The 25,740-nt window shown below is 46.4% G+C and overlaps 1 protein-coding gene across 3 annotated transcripts in view; it reads right to left on the bottom strand.

The window, feature by feature from the left end:
- BRWD1 (bromodomain and WD repeat domain containing 1) overlaps positions 1-25,740 on the bottom strand; it is a 3,236,587-nt gene that overhangs the window by 2,974,226 nt on the left and 236,621 nt on the right. For all 3 annotated transcript variants that reach the window (XM_069636064.1, XM_069636066.1, XM_069636065.1), the window contains exon 10: positions 14,397-14,467. In XM_069636064.1, coding sequence (XP_069492165.1) covers positions 14,397-14,467 — 71 coding nt within the window. The remainder of the gene's footprint in view (positions 1-14,396; positions 14,468-25,740) is intronic.

The following is a 25,740-nucleotide window of genomic DNA, read 5'->3' as shown; positions in this document are numbered from 1 at the left end:
GTTACTGGGGCACCCATCACAGATAGGTGAAATCCCCCCTTCCTCATCTCTAATAGCTAGTAATTCTAAGGTAGGAAGTAAATTTAAACGAAATCTCAAAAAAGTTGACCTTAACCGAGGATTTGAGGACTTCTTTAAATAAGTCGGCAAGGTTGAAAGACGTTTATCTAATACTGTCAGGGAAGTTGATCTTTTCCTTTTTCGCATATCAATAGTGTCTATCCAATCATTCAATTTCATTTTTTCTTTCACTTTTAAAGGGTTCTGTAAAAGGAATTCAGCGTCACAGCCAGACAACGGTTCTAAACATTTTTGCCCCAATCTACATAAGACGACATTGTTCCCTAGTTGGTACTCTATAGCAGTTTCCTCAAATAAGGAATTCTTTGGAGGATCTAAGATTAGTCTGTAAAGAGTCATCCACTTCCATTCTAGCCATGATCCAAGTGACGAAAGACCAAGTTCATAGCGCAAACTAACAATTGGAACACAATCTGGCAGACCTAAAGTACGTTTCCAGATCCTAGACTCTATTACATCCCAATCTATCTCCAAAGCTATATTGCTATAATCCAATCCATAAAGAATCATGGGAACTACCTTCCCTATGTAGAATCTTATAAGTGGGAGAATAGAGAATTTGCCGAACTTAAAATTGATTTTTTTCATCTGAGCACAAAATTTCACTACCTTTTACATCAATAGATGACACCAAATTACTCTTTGTAGGAAAAGATCTTAATACAACTCCCAGATGAACAAGTTACTTCTTACCTGGTAACGTTCTTTCGACGGGATGTTCCTCCTACAAATTCCTTATCTTTGATCATTTCATAATACGTTTCCAGCTTGCTGGCCTCGGACATTTTTTTCTCTGTAGAGAAAACTAACATCTGCTCACCCTCCTAGCAGATGTTCGTGCTACCAATAGGACAGTTTTAAGCGTGAGAAATCTCAGCGCGCAAGAGTGAAGTGGTTCGAATGGAGTGCCCATTAAGAAGTTTAAGACTAAATTTAAGTCCCATAAGGGAACCTGGAATGGTTTTGGAGGGTAAACATTAGTTAGTCCCTTGAGAAATTGTATCACTAGAGGAATTTTGAAATACGATGGTTCCTCCGCAGTGCGCTTGAAGATAGAAAGCGCTGCAAGATAGCCTTTTACAGTGCCCACTTGAAGGCCTGAGTTTGCCAAGTAGAGTAGAAACGATAACACCGTTGGTGTACCACATGAAAAAGGGTCGATATTCTCTTCCCTACACCAGCTGCAAAATGTGTTACAACGGCAGCGGTATAAAGACTTTGTTGCCGGTCTTCTGGCCGAAAGCAACACCTCCATGACGTCATCAGGGAGATACCAATCCTTGTACCTCAACCTTTCAGAAGCCAAGCGTGAAGGTTGAGGGTTCTGGTGTCTGGATGGAGAACCTGACCTCCCTTCTGCGAGAGAGGATTCTCTGAGTGGAAGACGGATTGGAGGCCTGATGGACATATCTAGAAGGTCCGGGTACCACGTTCTCCTGGCCCAATTAAGATCATGGTTTTCCGGAATCTTCTCAACCTCCTGATTATTTGAGGAATAACAGGGACTGGAGGGAACGCGTAAAGGAGTGGAAACTCCCAGTCCACTAAGAACGCATCTCTTAGAGCTCCTCTCGAGGGAAATTCCCTTGAACAGAATAGATTGCACTTCTTGTTGTTGCTTGTGGCGAACAGATCCACCTGAGGGGTTCCCCAAAGGGTGAAGATTTCTTGAAGGTCTTCCTAAGCTAGCTCCCACTCGTGGGAGACTGCTCTGCCTGCTCAGAGCGTCCGCTGTCAAGTTCTTCTCTCCGGCTAGGTGGACAGCCGAGAGAGAGATTCCTTCTTGGATTGTCCAAAACCAGAGCTGCATCGCCTCTCTGCACAGTGGCAGTGATCCTATGCCTCCTCTTTTGTTGAGGTAGTGCATGGCCACCGTGTTGTCCGTCATTATCAGGACATTTCTCCCCTGTACTGATGGCAGGAAAGCTTTCAGCGCTAGTCTGATTGCTCTCAGCTCTAATAGGTTGATGTGTAGTCTGGACTCCGACGGAGACCAACGACCGCTGATGGTCAAGTCGTAGGCATGGGCTCCCCACCCCGTGAGTGAGGCGTCTGTGACTACTGTTATCTCCGGCCATGGTTGCCAAAACAGTTCTCCTTTCAAGATGTTCTCTGGATAGGCCCACCATTGAAGGTCGCAGGCTACCTTGTCCGGAATCCGGAGGAGATCTGTCATTCTCCCTGAGAATTGCGAACACTGACTTCTCAGTGCCCACTGAAGAGATCTCATTCTCAGGCGAGCCTCTGGCACAAGGAAGATGCAGGATGCCATGAGACCTAGCAACCTCAAAAAGTCGAAGGCTGGGAGACGTTGAGCATTTTGAAACTTGGTAACCATCTGTAGAATATCTTGAGCCCTCACCTCTGGTGGCGAGGCTTTTCCCAGGGAAGTGTCCAGGACCGCTCCAATGAACTGGAGTCTCTGTGATGGTATCATCTGTGACTTCTTTAAATTGAGGGAGAAGCCCAGTCTGTGAAGGAAGTGGCAGACATAATCTAGCTGGGCCTGGGCCTGGGCCTGTTCCGAAGATACAGCCCTGATCAGCCATTCGTCCAGGTAGGGGTAGACGTGGATCCCTTCCCTCCTTAGACTCGCCGCCAGTACCGATATCAGCTTGGTGAAGACCCTCGGGCGGAGGTCAGCCCAAATGGCAGAACTCGAAATTGATAATGAGAGCCGCCAATTGCGATCCTCGGGTATTTCCTGTGTTTGAGATGGATTGGCACATGGAAATAAGCATCCTGAAGGTCCAGAGATACCAGCCAGTCCTGGAGCTGGAGGGCCTGAAGGATCTGAGAGAGAGTTATCATCTTGAACTTGTCCTTCCTGAGGAACTTGTTCAATTCTCGTAAGCCCAGGATGGGTCTCAGTCCTCCGTCCTTCTTTGGTATGAGAAAGTAGGGGGAGTACCAGCCCTTGTTCCTGTCCGCTAAAGGTACCGGTTCTATGGCAACGTTCTCTAGCAGGTCTATAATTTCCTGCAAGAGGAGCGGATCTGGAACTTTCAGAGAGCTGTTCCCCAGTGGATGACTGAGGAATGTGTAGAAAGGGTAGGCAGTAACCTTGGGCAACTGTTTCCAATGCCCAAGCATCTGACGTTATAACCTGCCATTCCGTCAGATGGTGAGTTAACCTGCCCCCTACAGGTGTATTGTGTGGAAAGGCCTCAGATTGGTTTGGGGGCAGCTGACGCAGATGCCGAGGGTAAAGAGGCACCTGCTGCTGCTGCAGCCTTAGTACTTTTGACCCGTCCACCTCGGGTGGATCTCCTTTGGCCTCTTTGAGCCGGCTGTCCTCTGCCTTTCATGAATGCTGAATAATAGCGAAAGGACTGTCCTCTTCCAGAGGTTCATGAGGGGCGAAAAGAAGGTTGGCGGATAGCAGCTCCTAAAGATTTTGCTGCTGCTTTAGAAGTCTAACTTTTCCAGACTGTCATCAGCCTTTTTCCCGAATAATGAAGAGCCGTCAAAGGGCATCTTCAAAAGTCTGGCCTGTACATCTGGAGCAAAGCCCGACTTTCGCAACCACGCATGCCTGCGGATTGTTGTACTTGCCGCCATGGCCCTGCTGATACTGTCAGCGGAATCGATGCCAGTTTGAAGTGATTCGCACATGGCATCCTTGCCATCTTTAATAATGTTAAGGAAGGCTTCCTTTTCCTCTCCTTCAGGTATGCAGTCAGCCGCTGATGAAGCACACTCCCACAGTGTGTGACTGAACCTGGCGAGCGTACAGGTGGCGTTGATGGACTTCAACGCCATACTACAGGCAGAGAAAACTTTCTTCGCCATAGAGTCGTACCTCGTCATCTCTATCCTGTGGGACAGTAGGGTAAGCGGTCCTACTGCTAGATGAAGTTGCCGCTTGAACTACCAGGCTCTCTGGAGTCGGGAGTTTTGATAAGTATTCAGGGTCAACAGCCGCTACCCTATACTTGGTTGACAATCTTTTATTGACTGCAGGGATAACTTCCGGAGTTTCCCAATTAGATGCAATTTTCCTTTGCATAGAAGAGGACCACCGGGTCCTCCTGTGGGCCTTTGTCTAATATATCTGTTAGGTCGTCCTGTTGAAAAACAGGTGAAGGCGCAGACCAACCCATAAACTCAATAATTCTTGCCATCAGGGTTCTATAGGGTGTTTCGGCATGTTCCCCTGGGTCTGGCTTAACAAATTCCACTTCTAGGGAAGTGTCCAGCCCACTTGCCTCATGTAGTGACTCCTGTAGGTCCTTCAGCCTTCTTTCCTCAGAGGTGAAATCCTCTGCAATAGGCAGTGTGGTCCTCTGTAACCCGAATGATTCCTGGTCAGAATCTTCCCCCTCTTCATAAATTGAAGAAAGTCCAGGGTACTCTGACCTCTGAAATGGAGTAAAACCCATCTCTAAGGCAGAAGGAGCCAAGTCGTTATTGGACGAGAAAACGTCGATGTTGTCGACGCCGATGTAACAGTCTTCAAAGGCGCCGAAAAAACTGGAAGGGGTCTCGAAGAACTCAAGAGGATCGGGATCCTACTCAAGGGCATCGACGACGGTCTCGGCGTCGTGCCGGAGGCCCTTGAAATCACCGTTGGCTGTGGAGTGGCCTTGGTCCTCTTTCATCGGCGTCGACGATGGCGTCCAGTCGATCGACCGATGCGTCGAGGAACCCTTCGACAACGGTGTCGATGGCGCCGATCCGTGCGTCGAAGGAATCTTAGATGACGGTGAAGACAGTGCCTTCTTACCCGATGGCTCATGGCGCTCTCGGGTAGAATGTTTCGCCGGGTGCTGCGACTCACGGCGTTTCGATTTTTTGGGTTTTTCTCCCGGGGTATCACCTTCAGCTGTCTTCGAGGGGGTGAGGCCGCGTTCTCGAAGACACTTAACATTTTCTTTCTGAATTCCTCCCACTCCGCTTGAGAACTGTGTTTAGTGGGACAGGAGACCCTTTCTGGGGACACAGAAGACGAGGAATGGGACCTTCAACGTCTCTTTTTTGAGTGTCTTGATCTCGACTAATGGTGGGAGCTGCTTCGAGGTCTAGAATGGGAATGTTTGACGGCGAGGAGACGAATGCCTCGACTCAGCCGACGAAACTTTCGAGGTGGTTTTGGCTGACTTACCTCTCTCGAGCTTCCCCTTGCGCTCCTTCAAGGCTTTCGCCGTCATGGACATGCAGTCCTCACACTCCGAACAATGGTGCTCGGATCCCAAGCACCATAAGCAGATCGTTTGTGGATCCGTTATTGACATTTTTTGAAGCCGGATCGCGGCGTTGTCGGTTCTGATGAAGAAGCCATCGAGAACGATAAGGTATATTCGAGTAGAAATAGATAGTTATCCTGACTGAACTGAGCAACGACGTTCCAAGGCCCCACGAAGCACGGAAAAACGGAACTGAGCAACGGACGCAGCGCGTGGCTATTTATGGGCGTGGTGACGTCGGCGCCGATATGGTGGCTGTCGAAGGACGTCGACACGCAGCACTCTCTACAGAGAAAAAAAAATTCCGAGGCCAGCAAGCTGGAAACGTATTATCAAATGATCAAAGATAAGGAATACGTCGGAGGACACAATCCCTTTGAAATGTTAATTCTGAAACAACCTTTACCGGAGACTGATCCAACTTCCAAACAAAGTTCTATTTTGTTTGGTCTCTTGAATAATAAGATCTTAGATTTTGAAGGGTTAATATTTAGTTTATTGCTTCTTGCCTTGGATTCTAGGGTGGTTAGCAGACGTTGTAGCCCCACTTGGGAGTAATCCAGGACTACTATATGATCCTCATAAGCTAACCAATTTATTTTAGTGTTGCCGATATATGGAGATATTAAACCAATATCATGCAACCAATTGGTTAGATCCGCCATAAAGAGAATGAAAAGCAAACAAGCAAGTAAACAACCTTGTCGTACCTTGTTTGCATCCAACTGACTGACCGGTCTAGCTTGGAGCAACACATTCGCAATCTGGGCATCGGTACCGGCAGGGCACATGCCACCATCAGTCCGAACACACCAAGGAACCACCATGTAGTCATTCGGGAGGGAGACTGTCTCCAATATTTTGTTCACTCTTGGTTCTGTAGTAACGACCTTGCCCAGAGCTGAATCCCAGAGGAAGCCTATGAACTTAGCATGGCTTTCCTTATGTTGACCGAAAGACCCAGGGCAAACATCACGTGTAGAAGATACTGCAGATGGGTCAATACTTGGACTGGGAACTGAGCTCTGATCAACCAGTTGTCCAAGTTAGGATTCAAGTTAACGCCACCACTGCCCTCAGCTCGGTAAATCCCCCTTAGAGCTGACTTTGTACTGATAATGATCGTGACCTATGGAGAACTGCAGGTAGCGGCGGTGAGGAGGCCAAACAGGGATATTGAAATATCCCTGTTTGGCCTCCTCACCGCCGCTACCTGCGTCATCGAGGAGGTGGTCCATCTGTTGAGTTACTGGGACTGGAATCCCCATGTACTCCATAAGTCCTTGTACCTGCCATGGAATGCTTTGACTGACATGTAAACATCCTCGCTGTCTTCGGACACGCCATCCTGGTCGTCCACCGTATCATCATCTAGGGGACCAGGAGGTAGAGGGGGACACACAGCCTTCAGGAGTGGAGTAGCAACTGGTACTGTGAGTTGAGAGCCTGTGTCCCCTGCTGGAGTAGTCAGTGGTGGGACCCGACACTATCCTCCTTGGAGGAGCAGCTTTGGGTTGGATCCGAGGGTTCACCGGCTGAGGAGTGAGAACCAGCACTTCTTTTATGAGGGACTTGAAATATTGCCTCTTTGGTCCCAAGTGCATTAACGGTCCCAAGTGGATTAACTCTTGGAACCCGTCGAAGATCGGTATTCTCTGGAAGGTCCTTGATTGGAGGTTCTTGGCAAGGATCTCTGGCGCAATTGCCGATAGGCACAGAGAAATGGAGGTGCAGAATACCCCTCACACTCGGTGACCATTCTACCCGAGGAGAAAAGGCTGGTAGCCCAGAAGCACCGGGAGGAAGACGTGAAGATCTATCGGTGTCACTCTGTATGCTCCGATGTAGTCGTAGATGATTCGACCCTGAGAATTGTCATAACACGAATCAAAGACCGACAATTGAGGTGTGGTGAGCCATGAGCTGCCGTCAGTGAATTATGGCCTTAAACACCTTAACAGCCGAGGTGCCCTGTGCGGTAACCTCGGGAGCAGTGTGTATTGACGCAGTCCTTTGTTGGTCCTCATAAGGAAAGCCTGGAAACGAGGTCCAGCAAGAGGTGGGACGCAATTGGGAACTGGAAGACTTGTCGGGAACCACACATCACCTTGGGCCATAGATCGGTACTAGACCCTTGTGAGTCCTTGATGCTGGAGCCGGTAGAAGTATGCTCCGAGACCACGAGGCATACCCAGGTAGCCTGGTGGATAGCTGCAGCATGTCCCAAAGAGCCCTCGTGCTTCGGGTAACTCCTTGGAGTGTATCTCAGCAGATATACGCAATTTGACCATGGCAGAATTCTTCATGGCAGAAATGACCATGGTCAATTTTGCTGCGAATACAATTTTGCCGCAGCCAAATTTGGCAAAACTTTGAACACCCCCTTCCCCCAAATACATCCCCACACCCCACTTACCTTTTGCTTCTCCACTTCCTTCTTCCTCTTATGTGGGTCGGATCAGACGCAGGGTCCACTTTTCTCTCCACTGCCAAAGGGATACTAGCCATCCCTTTGGCAGTGGAGTGCCAAAGGGATAGCTAGTATGCTCCTTCTCTCTGCTCCTGTGACTTTCAGTCACAGACCATCTCCTACTTATGGCTGATGGCAGTGGACGTTTTCTACCAACTATTGATATGATATGGCATTTATAATGCGCCTATACACAAGTGTTTCAAGGTGCGACAAGGCAAGGAAGGGGGAACGCAGAGGGGGAGGGGGACGGGGATTACGATCCTACTAGGCGAGGTGAGATTGCACAGGTGCGGGGGAAGGGGAAAAGTGCAGGGGGAGGGGGCAGTGCAGTACATAGGATAAACAGTAAAAATAAATAGAATAAATAAAAGCAATAAGTAAAAGGTCCGGCAAGCTGGTGGCAAGTGCAAGGGTAAGTGCAGACATCAAGTGTCAAGTGCTGGTAGGGGGCTGTATGGATAAAGAAAACAGTCCCCAAGTGTGGGGGATGCCATGGAGGCAGTGCAGGTGTGCAACTGTCGGGGGAGGGGACCTGGGCCAGAGATCAGAGGGTAGCCAAGTGACCAGTGTGTTAGGCAGAAACCTGTGCAGTTCCCTTCGGGACCACTGCAAAAATGTAAGACCACAGGAGTCAGCAGTAAACCCAATTGGTAGTAGTCTGCACCATCCAGATTTACCTGGTAGCTGTGGCTGAGCAGTCAGACTTCTCTCAAGAAGAGTTAGGCAGTATACAGAGCATACACAATAGGGCAGGTAAATACAGTAAAACAAGCAAACACTGACCAGAGCTTTGGTGTAAAAGATATATAATTATTTAAAAACACAAATATAAAAAACACACTGGCACTATCAAGTAATTTCAAAAACACAGTCACTAAAGTATATACACTCCCTTAAAAGAATATTAGACAGTCTTAATTAAAGCACCACTTATTTTCAGACAGCGGAGAGCGCTTAACGCAGATGGCACTCTAATAATTCGGTTTAAACGGGAGAGAAAGGCAGAGCATAAATTGAAACAGATCCCAACACTTTCAGAAGAACACAGCCAGAGAGGAAGGCAGAATAAAAACCGTGAAGTTAGAGTTCAGAAAGCCGGATCCACTTTAAGAGGATCAGGACGAAATGTGTCCAAGGTCACACGGTTGAAAAGTGCACAAAAGTCTCGAAAAGGTTCAGAAAGAAGTTGGACCAAAAGAAAGGGACCAGTTAGATGGTCAAGAGACCAGCCCAGTCTAGAAGGTTAAGGATTTACTGTCACCTTGTAGCAATCTATAGAAAGGGAGGCCAGGCGGACACAGTACCTTGAAATGGTGAGAATACTCCAGCGGGGGCAGTTGTTCCTGGCAGCGGTTGCGAGTCGGTGCTTCGTCCGGTAGAAGAGAAGATCTCGTCGGGGAGGAAAGCAGAAGGTCATTGTACTGCCAGGGAAGAAACCAGCCGCAGAGTTTCTCGATTCAAAGGAGCGGTCCTTTTATTCGCGGTTCAGTGGTAAGTGGCTATCCGGTTGCCGGGGTGCTTGGCAAGGGCAATCCGACCACTAGACGTCCTGGTAGGTGAAAAGGAAAGCGAACTGGTTGTCCCCACCAGCTCAAGGGGAAGAGACTCTCCGGCAGGAAGATCTCCTCTGTCATCGGGAAGTGGTGAGACGGTTCAGCAGGGCTCCAACGGTGGTGTCGTCGTTGCAAGTCGGCTCAGCTTCTCCCTCTTCGGATTTTCAGGTCCTGTGGCGACTTCTGAAGTTCCAGTCCCAAAAACCCTGCTTTTATGCAAGAAACCCCCATTCATTCAGCCTAGCTGTCAATCAAACATGCTAAGTGGTGAGCCGGCCGGCTCACCACTTGGGCCAATCACAAGAGTGCAACTTGAGTTGCCAAGGCCGGCTCACCACTTGGGCCAATCACAAGAGTGCAACTTGAGTTGCCAAGGCAACTCAGTCCATGGTGCCTAAAACCCCCTCCCACACCCCCTGTGGTACCCAGACAGAGTGGCACCACTTTTGGAGGCTTCTGTGGAGAAGACCGCCAAAAAGTGGAACAAAGGGCTCGGTTGGAGTCACAGAAAAGAACACAACCGCCATTTTAGAATCGAGTTCTGGCAAAAAATACCAACCCGTGAATTAATATTAAATAAATAACCCGGCGGTATGTTCGAGGCTAAAGGAATTAAATAATTAAAGTTGGTAGCCTCGAACAATGGGAAAATCCCATAGAGATATTCACTGTCGAATATAAAAAGTAGTATCCACTGCCACCAGCCAAAACTCGATGAGTAGGGACGGAGACATGCCCCCTCGAATAACAGACCCCGGGGCAATCGAATTGCTCCGACCAGTACGTCCACAATATGATGTTTTGTACTGGTTTCTGTTCATAATTTGGGACAAGTAAAGCCAATGATGACTTTACATGCCCTGGGAGACAGTAGTCAGTCCCAGGGTATGGAGTCTATGGTGGGGTGTCACTATGACTCCCCTGTGTCACTGCAGTGAGGGTGCTGTGTAACTGTCATGATGCCTACCCCCAGGCATCCGGACCAAGCCCATCAGCCCCGAGAGCAGGCATCTAGACATTTATTAAAACCTCAGCAGCCCTGACTAGGGGCTATCTGGGTTCAGTCCTGGCGCCTAAGGCGCCAGGCTCAAAGTCCTTACTTACCTCAGGCAGACCATGCTGCAAATGACTCCAATCCAACATGAAGCCTGAAAGGGACTATTTTTCTACAGGGACTATTTTTTTTACTCGGGTGTGGTTCTAGGGACTTCTTACCTGGGACTACTTTTGAGGCTATTTAAACCACGCCCGACCAGCAACACACGCTTTGCGTTATTCTGCATCCAGCAGCGTAACGCTCACCGTGCCTGCAGCCTGCATCCCGTCTTCTGCCACGCCTGCCTCGAAATCCGGAGCTCCTAAAACAAAGAGGAAAGAAAGGGACAAGGTTAGAAAACAAACTTATTTCTATTCCACACCTGATTCTGATCCATCTCGTCTCCGGACCTGTAAAGAACATCATTTCTGCACGCGCCGCACCTTCAGCTGCAGCGCCATACTCGCCAGTCTTCACAGCATCCTTCGGGTCGGCGCTGCCTCCATCATTTCTTCACCGAACTTCGGCACCTAGGAGACAAAAGAAAACCACAAGGTGAGCCGAGGGAACCAACAAATATAATTCTTACCACCATAGACTTACCTGATTTACCACCGGAGGCATCCTTTTGTGACGTGCCGCATCTGCAAAGATAGACAAAACACCACGTTTTCCACGTGCAACATTTACCGGACAGCGCCGGGTAATACAGACTCTTACCTGAGCGCCACCAGCTGCCACAAGAGCATCTTGTCACGAGCCAGCTGCAAGACAAGAAAGGAAGGGGGGAACAAGAGTGAACATCAGACATATTGAACTCTATGAACTTAATACTTACTGGTCCTCACCAGGAACCTCAGAGTCAATACTCTCTGGAACTCTCCCGAGCCTTCAAACCAGTGAAGTAACTGGAATCGACGCGCCCCTGCAAATCGACGCAGGATGGAGAGCTCATCTTTCAAGAATATAAGGTGAGATTGCTGTGAGGGCATTTCGGAGGTGATTAGTTGGGGAGGACTGTGGGGGTGCCATTGCTTGAATCCACAAGTGGCTAAATCCATCTCTTCACTTGCAGGAGAATATTTCTACGGGTTAAGCAGACAAGATTAGGAGGGCAGATCCAGTCAGTCATTGCTGAACTACGCATCACATGGGTGGAGACAGCAGCTGTCCGGGTCCGACCGACGCCCCTGTGGGAGCCAAGTGAGCGTAACAGTAACACACATAGCAAAAACATATGAGACCCTATGGAGTAAAAGACCCCATAGCCCATAAAACACATTAACAGTCAAAGGAACCCCTCAAATCATGTCCAAGAGTGTGAGGAAAAGAGACTCACTCTTGGCAGGAGAGAAAAACAAACTCCAGAAATCCAGCAAAGCTGCTGGGGGACTCACTAGGTTAGGAAATTCAGCCTAAACATAGAATTCTCCCTAACACAGTGCAGTTTCAGTCAGGAGTTCAGCAGGGGAGAGGAGGAGAGAAAGCAGAAGCAAAGAGGAAGGTTTTAAGGTGCTTCCGGAACCAGAGATGGTTCTCCTCAAGTTTCTCCCCAAATTTCAAGGCGACAGGGTCATTTTTACACTGCAGGCTATGTCCATAGCCTCGGTAGTGCACAATAGGGGCAACCAAATACTAACTTGGGGTCTCCCTTCTTTTTCTCCATTACTAGGGTGATTGTTCTTTGCTAGCCCTTCTTCTACCATTCTGGGAGGGGGGGGGGGGCGGCGGGGGAGGTGTGTGTATATATTACATATATATATATATATATATATACACACACACCTTTGGCGGAATCCCTTAAGTATCCCCGCCTAGGTTCCAGAGTGTTTGGGCAAGCAGGAAGTGGGGGAGGAGTCTTTCACCCTCTGTCCCTCGTCTGCCAGAGTGCCTCAACAGGACCAGCCAAACACCATTTTCTGTAAAATGCGGAGAGAGATTGCAGAGGAGTGTGGGCTTGAACTGTATCAAGGGTGAGGCTTCTGGAGTGAAAAGGAAGTCGACCACTGGACGCTGAAGTAACCAAAGAAGACAATGACCAAAGACGCCTGCAGACCCTTTACAACACAGTGAATCGATCACTGCTGTCCTGATCCCGTTTTCTAAGCGACACAGGAGCTCTGAATAGGACAGCTCCTTCCCTTTGGCTGGTAGGAACCACAAAGATGAACTTTGACTTGAGGTCCTAGGAGTTTCCATAGCTGCGGAACCCCAATGCAAGGAGACCTGCTGCCCATTTCAAGTGCAACATTGTAGAAAGGACAAATCCGTACACATCTTTGCTGAACCTGTAAGGACCCTCCATAGATCCGATCCAACTCACCCAGACCCCCTCACCAGAGAGCGGGACTGCAGGAAGCGAAGAAGACTGAGCAGACGATCTGTGTCCGTTGTTGGTGCTGCAGAAAAGGTATCAAAACCACTTAGTGAACCAAGAAGTTGCTGAAAGTCGTGCCACAAGTCCTCCCTCGAGACTGCTGCTTAGAGATCACATCCATTGTCCTGCTGCCTTCAGTTATCGGACCAAGGAATCTGGCAGTCGGGTCCAGAGCTGCAACATCGTGGAGCTTCCAGCACAAACATTTTCTTCAAACCTAAGGTACTGTGGGGAAAAAGGTATTGCTTACATGATTCCAAGAAGTCACTCCAGAGAGTTGGAGTGCACCTAGGTGTCCAGGGTCATCCCCTCTTACCTGTAATTCAAGCCGCTGCTTGTGTCCCTTCATCAAGTCCTTTAACAGGTCTCCCTTATTATTTGTTAGCTTGCCACTTCTATAACACTAGAGATTGGAAGAAATTCTCTGCAACTCTTCGTATTCTGCTGCTTGGCAAGACTTTGAGCCCTCTCGAAACTGTCTTTAGCTAGGGTTGTGTCTTTGGACTTAACTTGCTGTGTGAAGAAACCCTCTCTAGAACCTTGAACCAAGCTAATGTTATACTAACTAACCATTTTCCTCCCTTAAAGTGACTCTACTAAATGTGTTTGCATAGGAAATGTACTACTTTATGAATTGTTAAAAACCGCAGGTGCATACAATAACTGATAATACAATAACGTAAGTCTTTTCCCTTCCTAATGCTGCTACAAATGTAATCACGAACAAATACAAAAGAGAAAGTGTCCTTTTAGGTGTATTATCAATTATTCCGAAGCGTTCTAGTGTAAACGTCTAAAGTATTTAAAGTGATTCTGGTGTGTATATATAATAAATATATAATTTTATATAAATTATAAGTGTAAGAGTTTCTTTGCTGTGAATGTCTAGCTAGGGTTCAATGTACTTCCCTTTAAGATAAGCCTGGCTGCTCTGCCACTCTACCAAGGTCCTGAGTTAGTACATACGGATACTAAGAGTTGGAGATCTACAAACCACTGAGAGAGTTTACTACCAGTAGGACTTTAGGACAACTACCCTAACAAACATGTTACTATACCCTCCCTGTGTTGGACCTTTGCAGATGTGGTGCTTGCAGAAAGAGCAACAGCTGAAGAATAAAGAAAACTGAACAGGAGTGAAATATGCACATTAATTAATTCAAACTAAGGAAACTGCAAAGTTTTGATAATTTATATGTGGTTTGGTGCTGAAACCAAACATCGCTACTTGCCTACAGATACTTTAGCATGGCTTCCAGGCCGGCATACAGGCCGTTTGAAGCAAAAGCGAAAAAGGAAATGCACACCTCCTTGATGAGAACAATCCACTAAAATGAAACTGCTCTGAATAATAACACGTCTGGGGAATTAACAGAATGAAAATGCACGTATGACGGATATTATAACATACTATTGAGATCTGACTTAACTTCTAGCAAGCCTTTAAATAGCTTACATGAGTAACCAAATGAACAACAAAACAATGTATTTGGGCAATATCAAGCACACACTTTCAAAAAACAGTAATGGAAAAAACAATGGAAAAAAGAATGCAAAGAACATTGTGTCACTATTTCCAGCTGAACATAAGCATCAATTCTCATTTAATCCAAAAGATAAGAAAGGGAACTATCGATAGACAATTGTGCATTAAATGAACCAAATACACCATCCCATTTTCAAAACTTACCAACGCTAAAGGATGAACACAACATTTGTACGCCTGGTCTCGGCCGTTCAGTGAATTTCAAAGGACGATTGCTTGAAATAAAAATAAAAATGTCACGTATATGTATTACCAATCTAATTAAAGTCGAGTATAAAACCAATAAATTGTTGTAGTCATTAAACACTGCTACCTTACAATCTGTAATAAAGGTGGATGTGGACGAATATCAAGTAATGTGAGGCATAACTTACTTAGCTGTGAATCCTGTTTTCCAGCATTGGTGCATTTCATAGATTCACATGCTGTTTGAATATACCCCATTGTCAGGCTGGGAATGCTCAGTAAAATTAAAGCAGCTTCATCAGAAATTAAGAGATGCAATCACTTTAGTGCTCTCTCACTGTTTTGGGTCATTTACCCCCATCAGCCAATTGAACGTGCGCCACATAGCTCATCTCCTGAAGGCCATCTTCAGATTCATATAAGGCAGGTGACCATGCCAAAACGAGTAAAGAGGAGCCATATGCAGGTAGGCGGGAGGGTCACTTGTAAATCCATGAATGATACCAATGCTGGAGAATAGGAGTGATAGCCAAGTCACTTAATCCTTCCCGCAGCATTTGATCTTTCATGGATTCACATGCTTTTTTTTTTTATTATCAATTACACAGCAGTACACGCATACACAACTAACCATACAGGGCCAGATTGGACGGGTGAAAGGCTCCCTTTAAGAAAAAATCCTCACCTAAACTGTACAGATGTGGAAGGACTGCTTGCCCAACTCTTGACTCCTCTGCCTATTCTACCAGAGAATTCCCTACCTAGAATCTAAGGGAAAAGCTCCTAACATACACAAAAGTGGCCCACGCACTAAACAAAATAGTCAAAACGAAGCATAAACATAAATAAAAGATTACACAATAACCAGTATCTTGGATGACTTCTATGTGTCCTGGTAGATCTCGTTCCCAGCAATGTCCAAAGTCAATTTCCCCCAAAGAAAAGTAAAGTCTTTAATCAGTTCTTGAAAAGTTCCAAAGAAACAAAGTTCATGCAAACAAAAAAAATCCACTGGTAAACCGTTCCTTGTGCGTTTGTTGAAAAGTTCCCCTTCCAATCTCCACAAAGAAAACAGCACCAATGGTGATCCTGGATAACCCCCTAGGATAGAATTGACAAAGTCCAAAACAAGAGTACCACTTCTGCTTCAACAACTGTTCTTTTTGTAACCTCTGCATTGTCTTGGAAATAGCTTGTCAGGATGCTTCTTCTAAGGGGGTTGCTTTCTCCTTGACAACACCAGTCTGCAAATGGTACTGAGAAAGCAGGCTCCTCTGCTTCACAGTCTACTACTACTTCAACTACATTCAATATAAAGTGTTCTGACAATATTGTAGACTACCACAGGGTTATAGATTCTGCTGCAACTTGAAACTTTAGGAATTTAACTTAGACCAGACTCTTTGACCTGCACAGGTAGGCAAGTCACTCTTCCTTCCCGTGCCCTAAGAAAGGGCAGCCTCTTCCATCCATCTTACAGCTACCACTAGAATCTATCTTGGCTTTTAGAGTGCTTCTCTATTTCTGCTTCAACAGTCTAGGCTTCACAGATGGTTGATCAGTTCTTTTAACAAGCATCTAGCTCCCTTACCCAGCTTTATGCACACCTTCTTGTTTCTAATAGTTACCCCCAAAGCTGTATTGCCACACCTCCAGCCTTGCATAACCTTGTCACTCAGAGGACTGGATTTATAAAAGTGTCAACAACTTCAGAACATCTGTGTTTACGCCTTAATAGGACAGGCTTCACTTTAGAAAGGATCAGTCTACTGGCTTGGGTAATGCCTGTTCGTATCGTAACTTCAGCAACTTCTACAACTACTAAGTATTTGTTCTGGCAGTTACAAGAATCAGGTTTCACTAGAGGAACTGAATTAGGTACACGCGACCGCTCTGATGATGCATTTCAACTTAAAGACTTGCGTTCCCTTTTATTTATATAGAGTTCTGCTTCAACGGGAATCGGAATTGCTTACACGTGACCTTTCTTTTGATGTATTTCTTGTAACAATTCTGGAAAGTAAGCCGTTACCTCTCGAGTGATTATCGCCAATGTTCTCCCTCTGAATAGGAGACACACGACCACTCCGGTAATGGTTTTAGTACAACAATGGAAATTAAGAGGCTTTCCTTCTATGCAAGCACTTTAACTTGTGCTACACATGTGCAGGATACAATTCTTTTGTTGTAAAGACTTCCCACGGCAACAAACAACTTACTCATTCTCACTTCTACGACAGTGTTAATTTAGCTGGTTACAGTTACCGGCAAGGCTTTTCTTGTGAATTGAAGTATGGTGCTTCACTCACCAGCTCCAAAGTCACAACGGTTGTGGGCTGCTTCTACTTCCCAACACTTGAAACACTAGTGTATAGGCGCGTTACAAATGCCATATCATATCCCAACTTTCTTTCCACTACTACTGCTTCAAGCACTCTTGCGACCCCCGCCCCCCAAACCACCCTGCAGTACGGGTGTTTTAAGATCCAGCCTCGACCTCAGAGTCTCCTTCTCTCCAGTTTCCCTTGGCTTGCTACTACACACAGGCTTCGGGTAGGTGCACAACTTCAGCTCTGCATTCACAGCAATTAGGTGCACCTGGAAAGACTTAACTTCTCCCAGTCTCTATCAATGCAGTCAAAGCCAAACCGGGTTGGTGAGCTCTTCACTCATTTGGCGCCCTTAAGTGGTCACACTTCCTTGTGAATTGCCAACCTCGTGCTCTGCTGCTTCTACTACTGCCGACCATCCAGCTGCTGCTCCAAGTTTTTTCTACTGCTACATCCTGCTGCAGCCTTTTATGCTCCTCAGGTGGGGCAACTGGCTTCAGGTGCAGGCCTTCGTGTTAGTTGCCCGACCATGGTAAAGGCGGTTAGACCTGCTTGCCTGTCCTTTACCCCTGCAGGCTTCTTCAGCCCTCTTCTTCATCACAGTCCCTGAAGGATTCTGGTACATGTAGCCCATTTTAAAGGAAATCAGGTTTTCCCTCATCCTTTCTAACAGTGATTTTACTTCCCCAGATATTGTTAGAAGAGGGATTGCAGGGTTTAACCTTAATTAGAGATATATGGTATAGAAAAGGAAACACTTTCACCACTCCTAGTAGTGTACCCTTGGTATTGAGGGTGACCAAGTTTAGGGATAAAAAAAAAATTACTTGTCCCTTTGATATAAATGATTTAGAAGACGCAACCTTAGGTTTTACTACCTTAGTTTTAACTGTAGGCTGAAAAATATTAGACCAACAACAAGCCATAACCTCTTCTGGAAAGGTAGCACGAGTATTCTTCTCATAGGAAAACTACCATGTCTCATCCCATGGAATCTCCTCACTACCCTGAGCCCCGTCTCCAACAGGTGATCCTCCCCAGTGCACCACCCCCAGGATTGGTATTGGGAAGCGTCTTCCCTCTCTTGGCCACAGTACTTTCCAACTACATTGCCTTTAGAAAAATCTTAAAAACACACCTCTTCAATAAGAGCTGGCTTCTCCACACTGTGAGGATAGGTTAGCTCAGGACCTCTTTGTCCCGTACCATAGTGGTTTGTATTTTGTCTCTATGTTCAGGGGCCCGATGCCTGCAGGCTTTCGGCACTTTATAAATCAGTACTTGAAAATGTACATGATCACACAGCCAAATGCTTTTGACGGCAAACCAAGTTCTTTGATGGGCTGGTTGCATGCATCTATGCAACTGGTGCGCAACCCATGAGCTGATCCCATACTCCTTGACATTCTCTCTCATCACCCTGTTGCTTTATACCAGCTACCCAAAAGCGTGATGACCGCAAACTACAATACTCTACCTAGTTTGCCCAGTTCTCTGCCTGCGTGTCCATCCACTACACTTAGTCTCTTACTTTCTTTTATCTTACATAATGAATAGACAAAGCCAACTAGATGTTTACACATAGTAGTGGTCAATCGCTCCATCCAGTCTGTACATCAATAGATTTACTACACTATGTAAGGAAGCCGTAAAACAGACAAGTGACGACAATTCAAGGGTGTTCACTGAACTTCAATTGGGTTTGAAAAAACGCCCATCTAATCCTAAATCTAAAGATGGGAGCAAGCTACGACCATCAAATAACTATATACTAAACAAGCTATTGCCAATCCTTACTTCTAAATACAAATAGTGTGGGAAACAATGTTATGCAAAAGAAAAAAGTTTTCAAGAAATTATATATCAGGATATTCAAGCAGTTGGCTTCCCTTCCCCACTTTTCCAACACGGGACAAAGCGGCACACTCGAGCTTAGCACAGTCTCTGTCTTCTCGAGCAAGAGGATGCAGTTCAAATCTCAGTATCGGGGCCTTCTGTGCCAAAGTCTCTTTGCCATTCATAGTCTTACTTCCGAGGGCCTGATGCGACAAACATTTAAAATGTTCCTTTCTCCTCAGGATTCCTGTGTACAACTTCTTAGGTGATTTTCGATTCACCCTGGGTCACCCTCTGCCGGGCTCAGACCCACTTTAACACCAAACTTTCAATTGATCTCCCTCTTCCGGGCACGGATCAACTTTATCTAATTTTCCACAAACTTTCTTTACTGTATCGCCATAGAAGACTTTCAACTGTGCACAGGATTTTGCTCATCCCACAGCAGGACCTCTTTGATTCACAATTGCTCGCTCTCTTTCTCACTTTCACTTTGCCAATTCACAACTGGATACCTTACAGAGGCTTTCAATTAAGCACCCACGCGGCACCGGACCACTATGTCAAGGGTAGTGTATCTTGGTTCCAAAGTTCAATCACTCATCAGCAGTTCAACTTTACTTGCGTCTTCTCACGCGTATTTCAAACAATGTTCATTCCAGCGCTCGCCATACAATGTTGCCACTTGCAACCTTGGCTTCAACACAGACCGGTCTTGCATCGGTCTCATCAACTCACCGGCTGCGTTGGTTTCACAGACGCTGCTTCGTTCTTGGATTCAAGGACAGTACCACAGCTGCTGGTGCTCCTCCTCGCCTCAATTATTGACACAGTAGGGCCCCAGGTATCTCCAACACACAATGCAGGATTCTCCAGCCTGTTTTCCTGGTCTTATGTTTTCCAATCTCGAGGGTTTATGAAAGCAATGGTTCCTTGTTGAAAAGGTCAAGCGAACTTCCCTCCTTGTGATCCCCTTTTGTTTTGCAGTCTTTGCTCTCATTAAGCTATCATCTAGGAACTATTTCCTTGTGTATTTTGCCTCGCTCAGTGTGAGATCTCGTGCTCCACCTTTTATCTGTGTGGAGAAGCTTAATGGAAGTCGTGTGTGGGATGGTCAGTAATTGCCTGAGCAATGTATTGGGGCACGTCAGGTATATGGCTCAGGTTTTAGTCAGTTTTCTCTCATAGCGGGCTGTCCGTGAGTGTTAGGCAGAAACCTGTGCAGTTCCCTTCAGGAACTGCAAAAGATTTAAGACTACCGGTGTTGGCAGTAAACCCACTTGGTAGCAGTCTGTACCACCCAGGTTTACCTGGTAGCTGTGGCTGAGCAGTCAGACTTCCCTCAAGAGAGTTAGGCCGTATGCAAAGTATACTCAATAGGCACTCAGATACAATAATACAAGCAAACACTGACCAGAGCTTTGGTATCAAGGTATATAATTATTTAAAAACACACAGTTGAAACACTCCAGCACTCTTATTGTAAAATATTCTAAACACAGTTACTACTATGATATATACACCCCTTTTTCCCTATTAGAAAATCACAGTAAAACACCACTTATTTTCATACAGAGGTGAGCGCTTAACTAGATTGAACTCTAATAAGTTTGTGAACAAGGGAGGGAAAAAAGACAGAATAGGGAGAGGCACACCACTCTACGATTCCAGAACACTTAGCAAGGCAGAGAGCGAAAAAGTCACTGGTGAGTCAAAGTCCAAAAGGCTGGGCCCACTCTTGGAGGGAGCAGAGCACAAATGCGCCCAAGATCACACAGTTACACTAGGCTTAGAAAGTCTTGCAGAGGGTTCAGAAAAGCGTTGAGAGGCTTAGAAAAGTTTAGCCAAGGTGTCCCAGGCTAACCCAGGTTCGAAAGCCGGGGGCTAAATCTACCCCGTACAGTCGGTAGCAAGGGAAGCCAGGCGGGACACGGTACCTTAAGTGGGAAGGATCCTTCAGCTGTGGCAGTTGTTCCTGGTAGTGGGTGCAAGTTGCGTCGTCGTCCAGGGGAAGAGAAGATCTTGACTTGGAGGAAAGATGAACGTCGTTGCACTACCAGGGCAGAAACCAGCCGCAGAGTTTTCCGGTTAAAGGTGGTACCTTTGTCTCGCGGTCGTGGTATCCCGGTTGCCGGGATGCTTGGCACGGGCAAGGCAGCCACAAGATAAGTCGGGAAAGCGAAAAGACGGTGAAACTGGTTATCCCCACCAGTCAAAGGAAGAAGACTCTCCGGCGGGAGATCTCCTCTGTCGTTGGGAAAAGTGGTGAGGCAGTCCAGCAGGACTCCGCCGGTGGTGGTGTCGTGGCAGGTCGGCTCAGCTTCTCCCTCATCGGATTCATAGGTCCTGTGGCGACTTCTGAAGTTCCAGTCCCCAAAGCCCTGCTTTTATGCAGCAAACCCCCATTCACTCAGCCTAGCTGTCACTCAAACATGCTAAGTGGTGAGCCAGCCGGCTCACCACTCGGGCCAATCAGGACGGAGTGCGACTTGAGTTGCCTAGGCAACTCAGTCCAGGGTGCCTAAATTCCCCTCCACCCCTCCTAAGTACCCCAGACACACTGGCACCACTTTGGAGGGCTTCTGTGGAGAAGCCTGCCAAAAAGTGGAACAAAGGGCTCGACTTGGGTTGGAGTCACAGAAGAGAAAACAAAATGCCATTTTAGAATCAAGCTTTGGCAAAAAATATCAACCGGAGAATTAATATTAATTAAATAAACCGGCTGTATGTTCGAGGCTACCGTAAATAATTAAATAAAGGTAGTAGCCTAAAACAATGGGAAATCCCATAGGAAAATATTTGCGGTGAATATAAAAAGTAGTATCCACTGCCACCAGCCGAAACTCAATCAGGGGGGACGGAGACGTGCCCCCTCGACTAACACACTCTGGGGCAATCGAATTGCCCCAGCCAGTACGTCCACAATATGATGGTTTGTACTGGTTCTGTTCAGAATTTAAGACTAGTAAAGTCAATGGTGACTTTACATGCCCTGGGAAACAGTAGTCAGTCCCAGGGTATGGAGTCTATACTGGGGGTCACTATGACACCCCTGTGTCACTGCACTGAGGGTGCTGTGTAACAAACACAAAAACACATGAAGCCCTATGGGGTAAAATACCCCATAGCCCATTAAACACATCTAGATTCAAAGAAACACACTCAAATCATGCCCAAGAGTGAGGGTAAAAGTCTCACTCTCGGCAGGAGAAAAAAATAAACCCCAAAAATCAAGCAAAGCTGCTGGGGGACACACTAGGTTAGGAAATTCAGCCTAAACAGAGAAATCTCCCTAACAGTGAGAAAGTGTTTGTGTAGTAGGGCGGGGGGAGGATTGAATTCCTAAATATCCTACTTGGTATGATGGGGTAAAGGTGTCAATGGGAAGGGGATATTGCGTCTCACCATCCGATGTCCCACTCCCTGAAGACCCTCACCCAAGTGATCCTCCCGCACTGATCCACCCCCAGGGACTGGATCCAAAAGCGATGGCCGTGTCCTGGCCATCTGAATGACAGATCACCACCCCCCCCCCCCCCAGGGACTAGTGGGTGAGACACCTTGTGGTTTCTCACAACTACTATATACTGTAGTTAGCTTCCAGAACTAGCTTTGCTCTATGATTACGATTGCATTATATATCAACACATGAAGTAAGTAGAGAGAGCTGGTCAAACCGTTTTCAGAGCCTTATATTTAATTCATGAACCTTTATTCAACATTTTTGTCTTTCGGTAAAATCACATAAAAAAGAAAATTCTATCAGCATCATGAATCATTTATACAAACTGCATATGAAGAGCATTTAATTTCAATAAAACCAATCTTAATTAAATACATGATAACGCTTAAGCATAATATGCTTATTTGTTGAATTTTTAAAGCGCACTACAGCCCAAGGGCATTGAGGCACTGTTGCATGAGATTGTCTTGGTTACAAGTAAGAAGGCTTGGCTCAGGGTTGTTGCTCAGGGTTACATTGAGCGGACAACCTGGCAATAGGAATTTTTTAGGATACATACAGAGATGGTTCAAGAGGAAAGCATCGGTCATAGTTACAATTACTAACCTAACAATGAATACAGTAAAAATACATACATAGGTGGTTACAGATTTAAAGCATTATACATTCACAATGAGGGTTTCATCATAGATAGTAATAACGTATAGCCTGAGTGGGTGCAAGTGTTTCAACGAAACAAAAATTACTATGTTATACAAATAGAATAGTTTTATCGCTTTGTGGAAGGCTAGGTTCGAGTCAATCCTCCTAATGTAGGGGGTGAGGGAGGGGGGAGTAGAGTGTTCCAATGGGTCACGGCCATGGTAGGGAATCTAGTACCTCCTGCTCGAACTCTCTGGGTCTTGGGAGTGACAATTTGATTGGTGTAGGCCGATCTGATTGGTTTCGCTGAGATTGGCTTGGCTATTCTTTGAACCAGGTAGAGGAGCCCGATTATGGACACATTTGTTCCTAAGGGCGAGCGTTTTAAAGACAATCCTCTTTTTAACGGGGAGCCAGTGAACCAGCTTCCTGGTCTCAGAGATATGGTCCCTTTTGGAAATTCCAGTGGCAGCCCTAGGGGCATTGTTTTGTACGTTTGGAGATGTTTTTGCCAGAGGTCCCTACAAAGAGGGCATTGCAATAGTCCAATCGAGATCCAACTATTGCTCTTGCAATGGTAAGGCAGTTCTGTACCGAGAGAAAGGGTCTGGCTGCATTGAGAAGTTTAGAATGGTATGCTAAGGTAGAAGCAATGGCGTGGACCTGCCTGTTCATAGTAAGGATAGAGTCCAAAAATACACCCAATGTCTTGACAGCCTGGGATACTGTGATCGGTATGTTGTCAATCAATAAGGAGCTGTATTGTTTGTCCAGTTTTCAAAGGGTGGCAGGTGATCCAATCAGCAGAAGTTCGGTTTTCTCACTATTGAGGCATAGCCAGTTTTCTGCCATCCAAGTTTGGATAGTTTAGTATATGGAATTGAGAGTGTTCATATCGGACTTGTAATCACCAGTGAGGGGATAAGCACCTGCGTGTCATCAGCATAATTAGTGTGAGATGCTTAGGGCGTCCAGAATGTTGAAAAGTGGCCTTGTGAATTGGTTATATAGGATAGGCGAGATGTAGGAACCTTGTGGGATGCCGCATTTTAGGTCACTTGGGTAGGTACAGGCTGAGTCAGAGAAGACTTTCATAACCCTTTCCTGAAGAAACAAGGCGATCCAAGCACAGGCCTTGGAGAAGAAGTTCGCTGCGGAGGAGCGATGGTGGCAGAGTGACGTATGATCTGCTAGGTCAAAAGCTGTGGATAAATCAAGGAGCAGAAGGAGCGCAGGTTTGCCTGTGTCTCGGAAGTCGTCAATTTGATTTTTAAGGTCCAACGATGCAGTTTCAGTACCGTGTCCTGGACGGAAACCAGACTGCCGGAGGCCTAGAACAAGGTTGGCTTCAAAGGAATTTTTGGACTTGCAGATAAACTGCCTTGTCCAGGATTTTTAATAGAAATGGAACTGTGGTGATATTGATGAATATTTCATTTCTATCGCGCTCGTACACAAGTGTTTCAGAGCGCGACAAGGCAAGGCAAGGGAGGGGAACAGTGGAGAACAAAACAGCGATCTTACTAGGCCCAGTGACATTGACAACGCGCTAGTGCATGGGAGAGGGGGAGGGGTGAAAAGTGCATGGAAGGGGGGAGAAGTGGAAAGTGCGAAGCAGAGGAAAAACAGATAAATAATAGTAAATAAATAAATAAATAAATAAAGGCAAAAAAACTGGTAGTGCAACAAAGCAATTTGCAAGTGCTAGGTTTAAGGTAGCAGACAGGGTAGGTCTGAAAAGTGCAGAAAGAAAAAGGGGGGCTGTATGGGTACAGATACAGACCCCAGTGCAAGGGGTGGCCCAGAGGCAGTGCAGGAGGGTGGCAGGGTGAGCAGGTACCTGGGCCCGGAGGACAGAGGGTGGCCAGGTGCACAGTGCCAAGAGAGAACAGATCAGCAGAGGAGAGGGAAAGCGAAGGCAGAAGAAAAGAGGAAGGTCTTGAGGTACTTCCAGAACCGGAGATGGTTCTCCAGTTTTAGAGTGGCAGGGAGGCTGTTCCAGAGGGAGGCCCCAGGCGAAGACAGATCTACCCCAGCTCGTTTCTTTGAAAAATGACTGACCCTGAGGGAGTTAGAGGTAGAGGAGCGAAGAGCTTGAGAGGGGAGGTATTTGCATAGGGATAGCTGAAGGTATTTTGGACCCAGGCCCCAGAAAGCCTTGTGGACAATGCATAGGGTTTTGAATGAGCCAATGGTGAGATTTCAGAGCTGTAGAGATACAATCCTAGGGCTTGAGGCCAAGGACAAGTCTCGCAGTCCTGTTCTGGATTAGTTGCAGAGGGCAGAGAGTAGAGGCCGGTAGATTTAGAAGGAGGCTGTTACAATGGTCCAAGCTAGAGAGAACCAGAGCTTGGGATACCATGAGCTTCTGGGGGAAGGAGAGGAAAGTCTATAGTTCCCTGGGACCTTTGGGTCAAGCGTAGGTTTCCTAAGGAGAGGGCATACCCAAGCTTCCATAAGACCAGTTGGGACATGGCCAGACTGGAAGGATGCATTAATGAAGGCTGTAAGGAAAGGGGCCAAGGTAGGGGCAGTCTTTGATGAACTGGGCAGGGCAGGCATCCCCTTTACAATAGGATGGTTTAAAGGATTTAAGGAGGGCAATGACTTCTGGTTTACTCATTTCCTTGAAGTCGAATGGCGGGGATTCACTAGATTCAGATGACCTGCTGCTGTGTAGGTTAGCTATTTTGTGGTTAAGTGCCTGTTGATGTGCGAGGATTTTACTTTGCAGTGTATTAAGTTTGTCAAGCATAGCAGATTGGATATTATTACACCAGTTTTCATCCTTAAGGAGAGTCTATGGTAGGGAGTTTCCAACTCTCTGAAAATGGCAAAAATGTCTTTTGTCCCCGATTTGGCCTTTGCTATACTCGTATTGAAAGATGTGGCTTTGGCTTCGATTATGGCTGCTTTATATACTTTAGGGACGTCTTAAAAGCTACCTTAGAGGCATCATTAGGGTTAGCTTTCCAGGAGAACAGCGCTGTTCTCTTCTTGGAGCGTAGCTCAAGAAGCTCTTGGGAGAACC

The sequence above is a fragment of the Ambystoma mexicanum genome, chromosome 7p, assembly GCF_040938575.1.
Source record: "Ambystoma mexicanum isolate Mex_15411 chromosome 7p, UKY_AmexF1_1, whole genome shotgun sequence".
In the NCBI taxonomy this organism is placed as follows: domain Eukaryota; kingdom Metazoa; phylum Chordata; class Amphibia; order Caudata; family Ambystomatidae; genus Ambystoma; species Ambystoma mexicanum.
The sequence above is the reverse complement of the archived record's forward strand: the minus strand, read 5'-3'. Positions and strand labels throughout refer to the sequence as shown.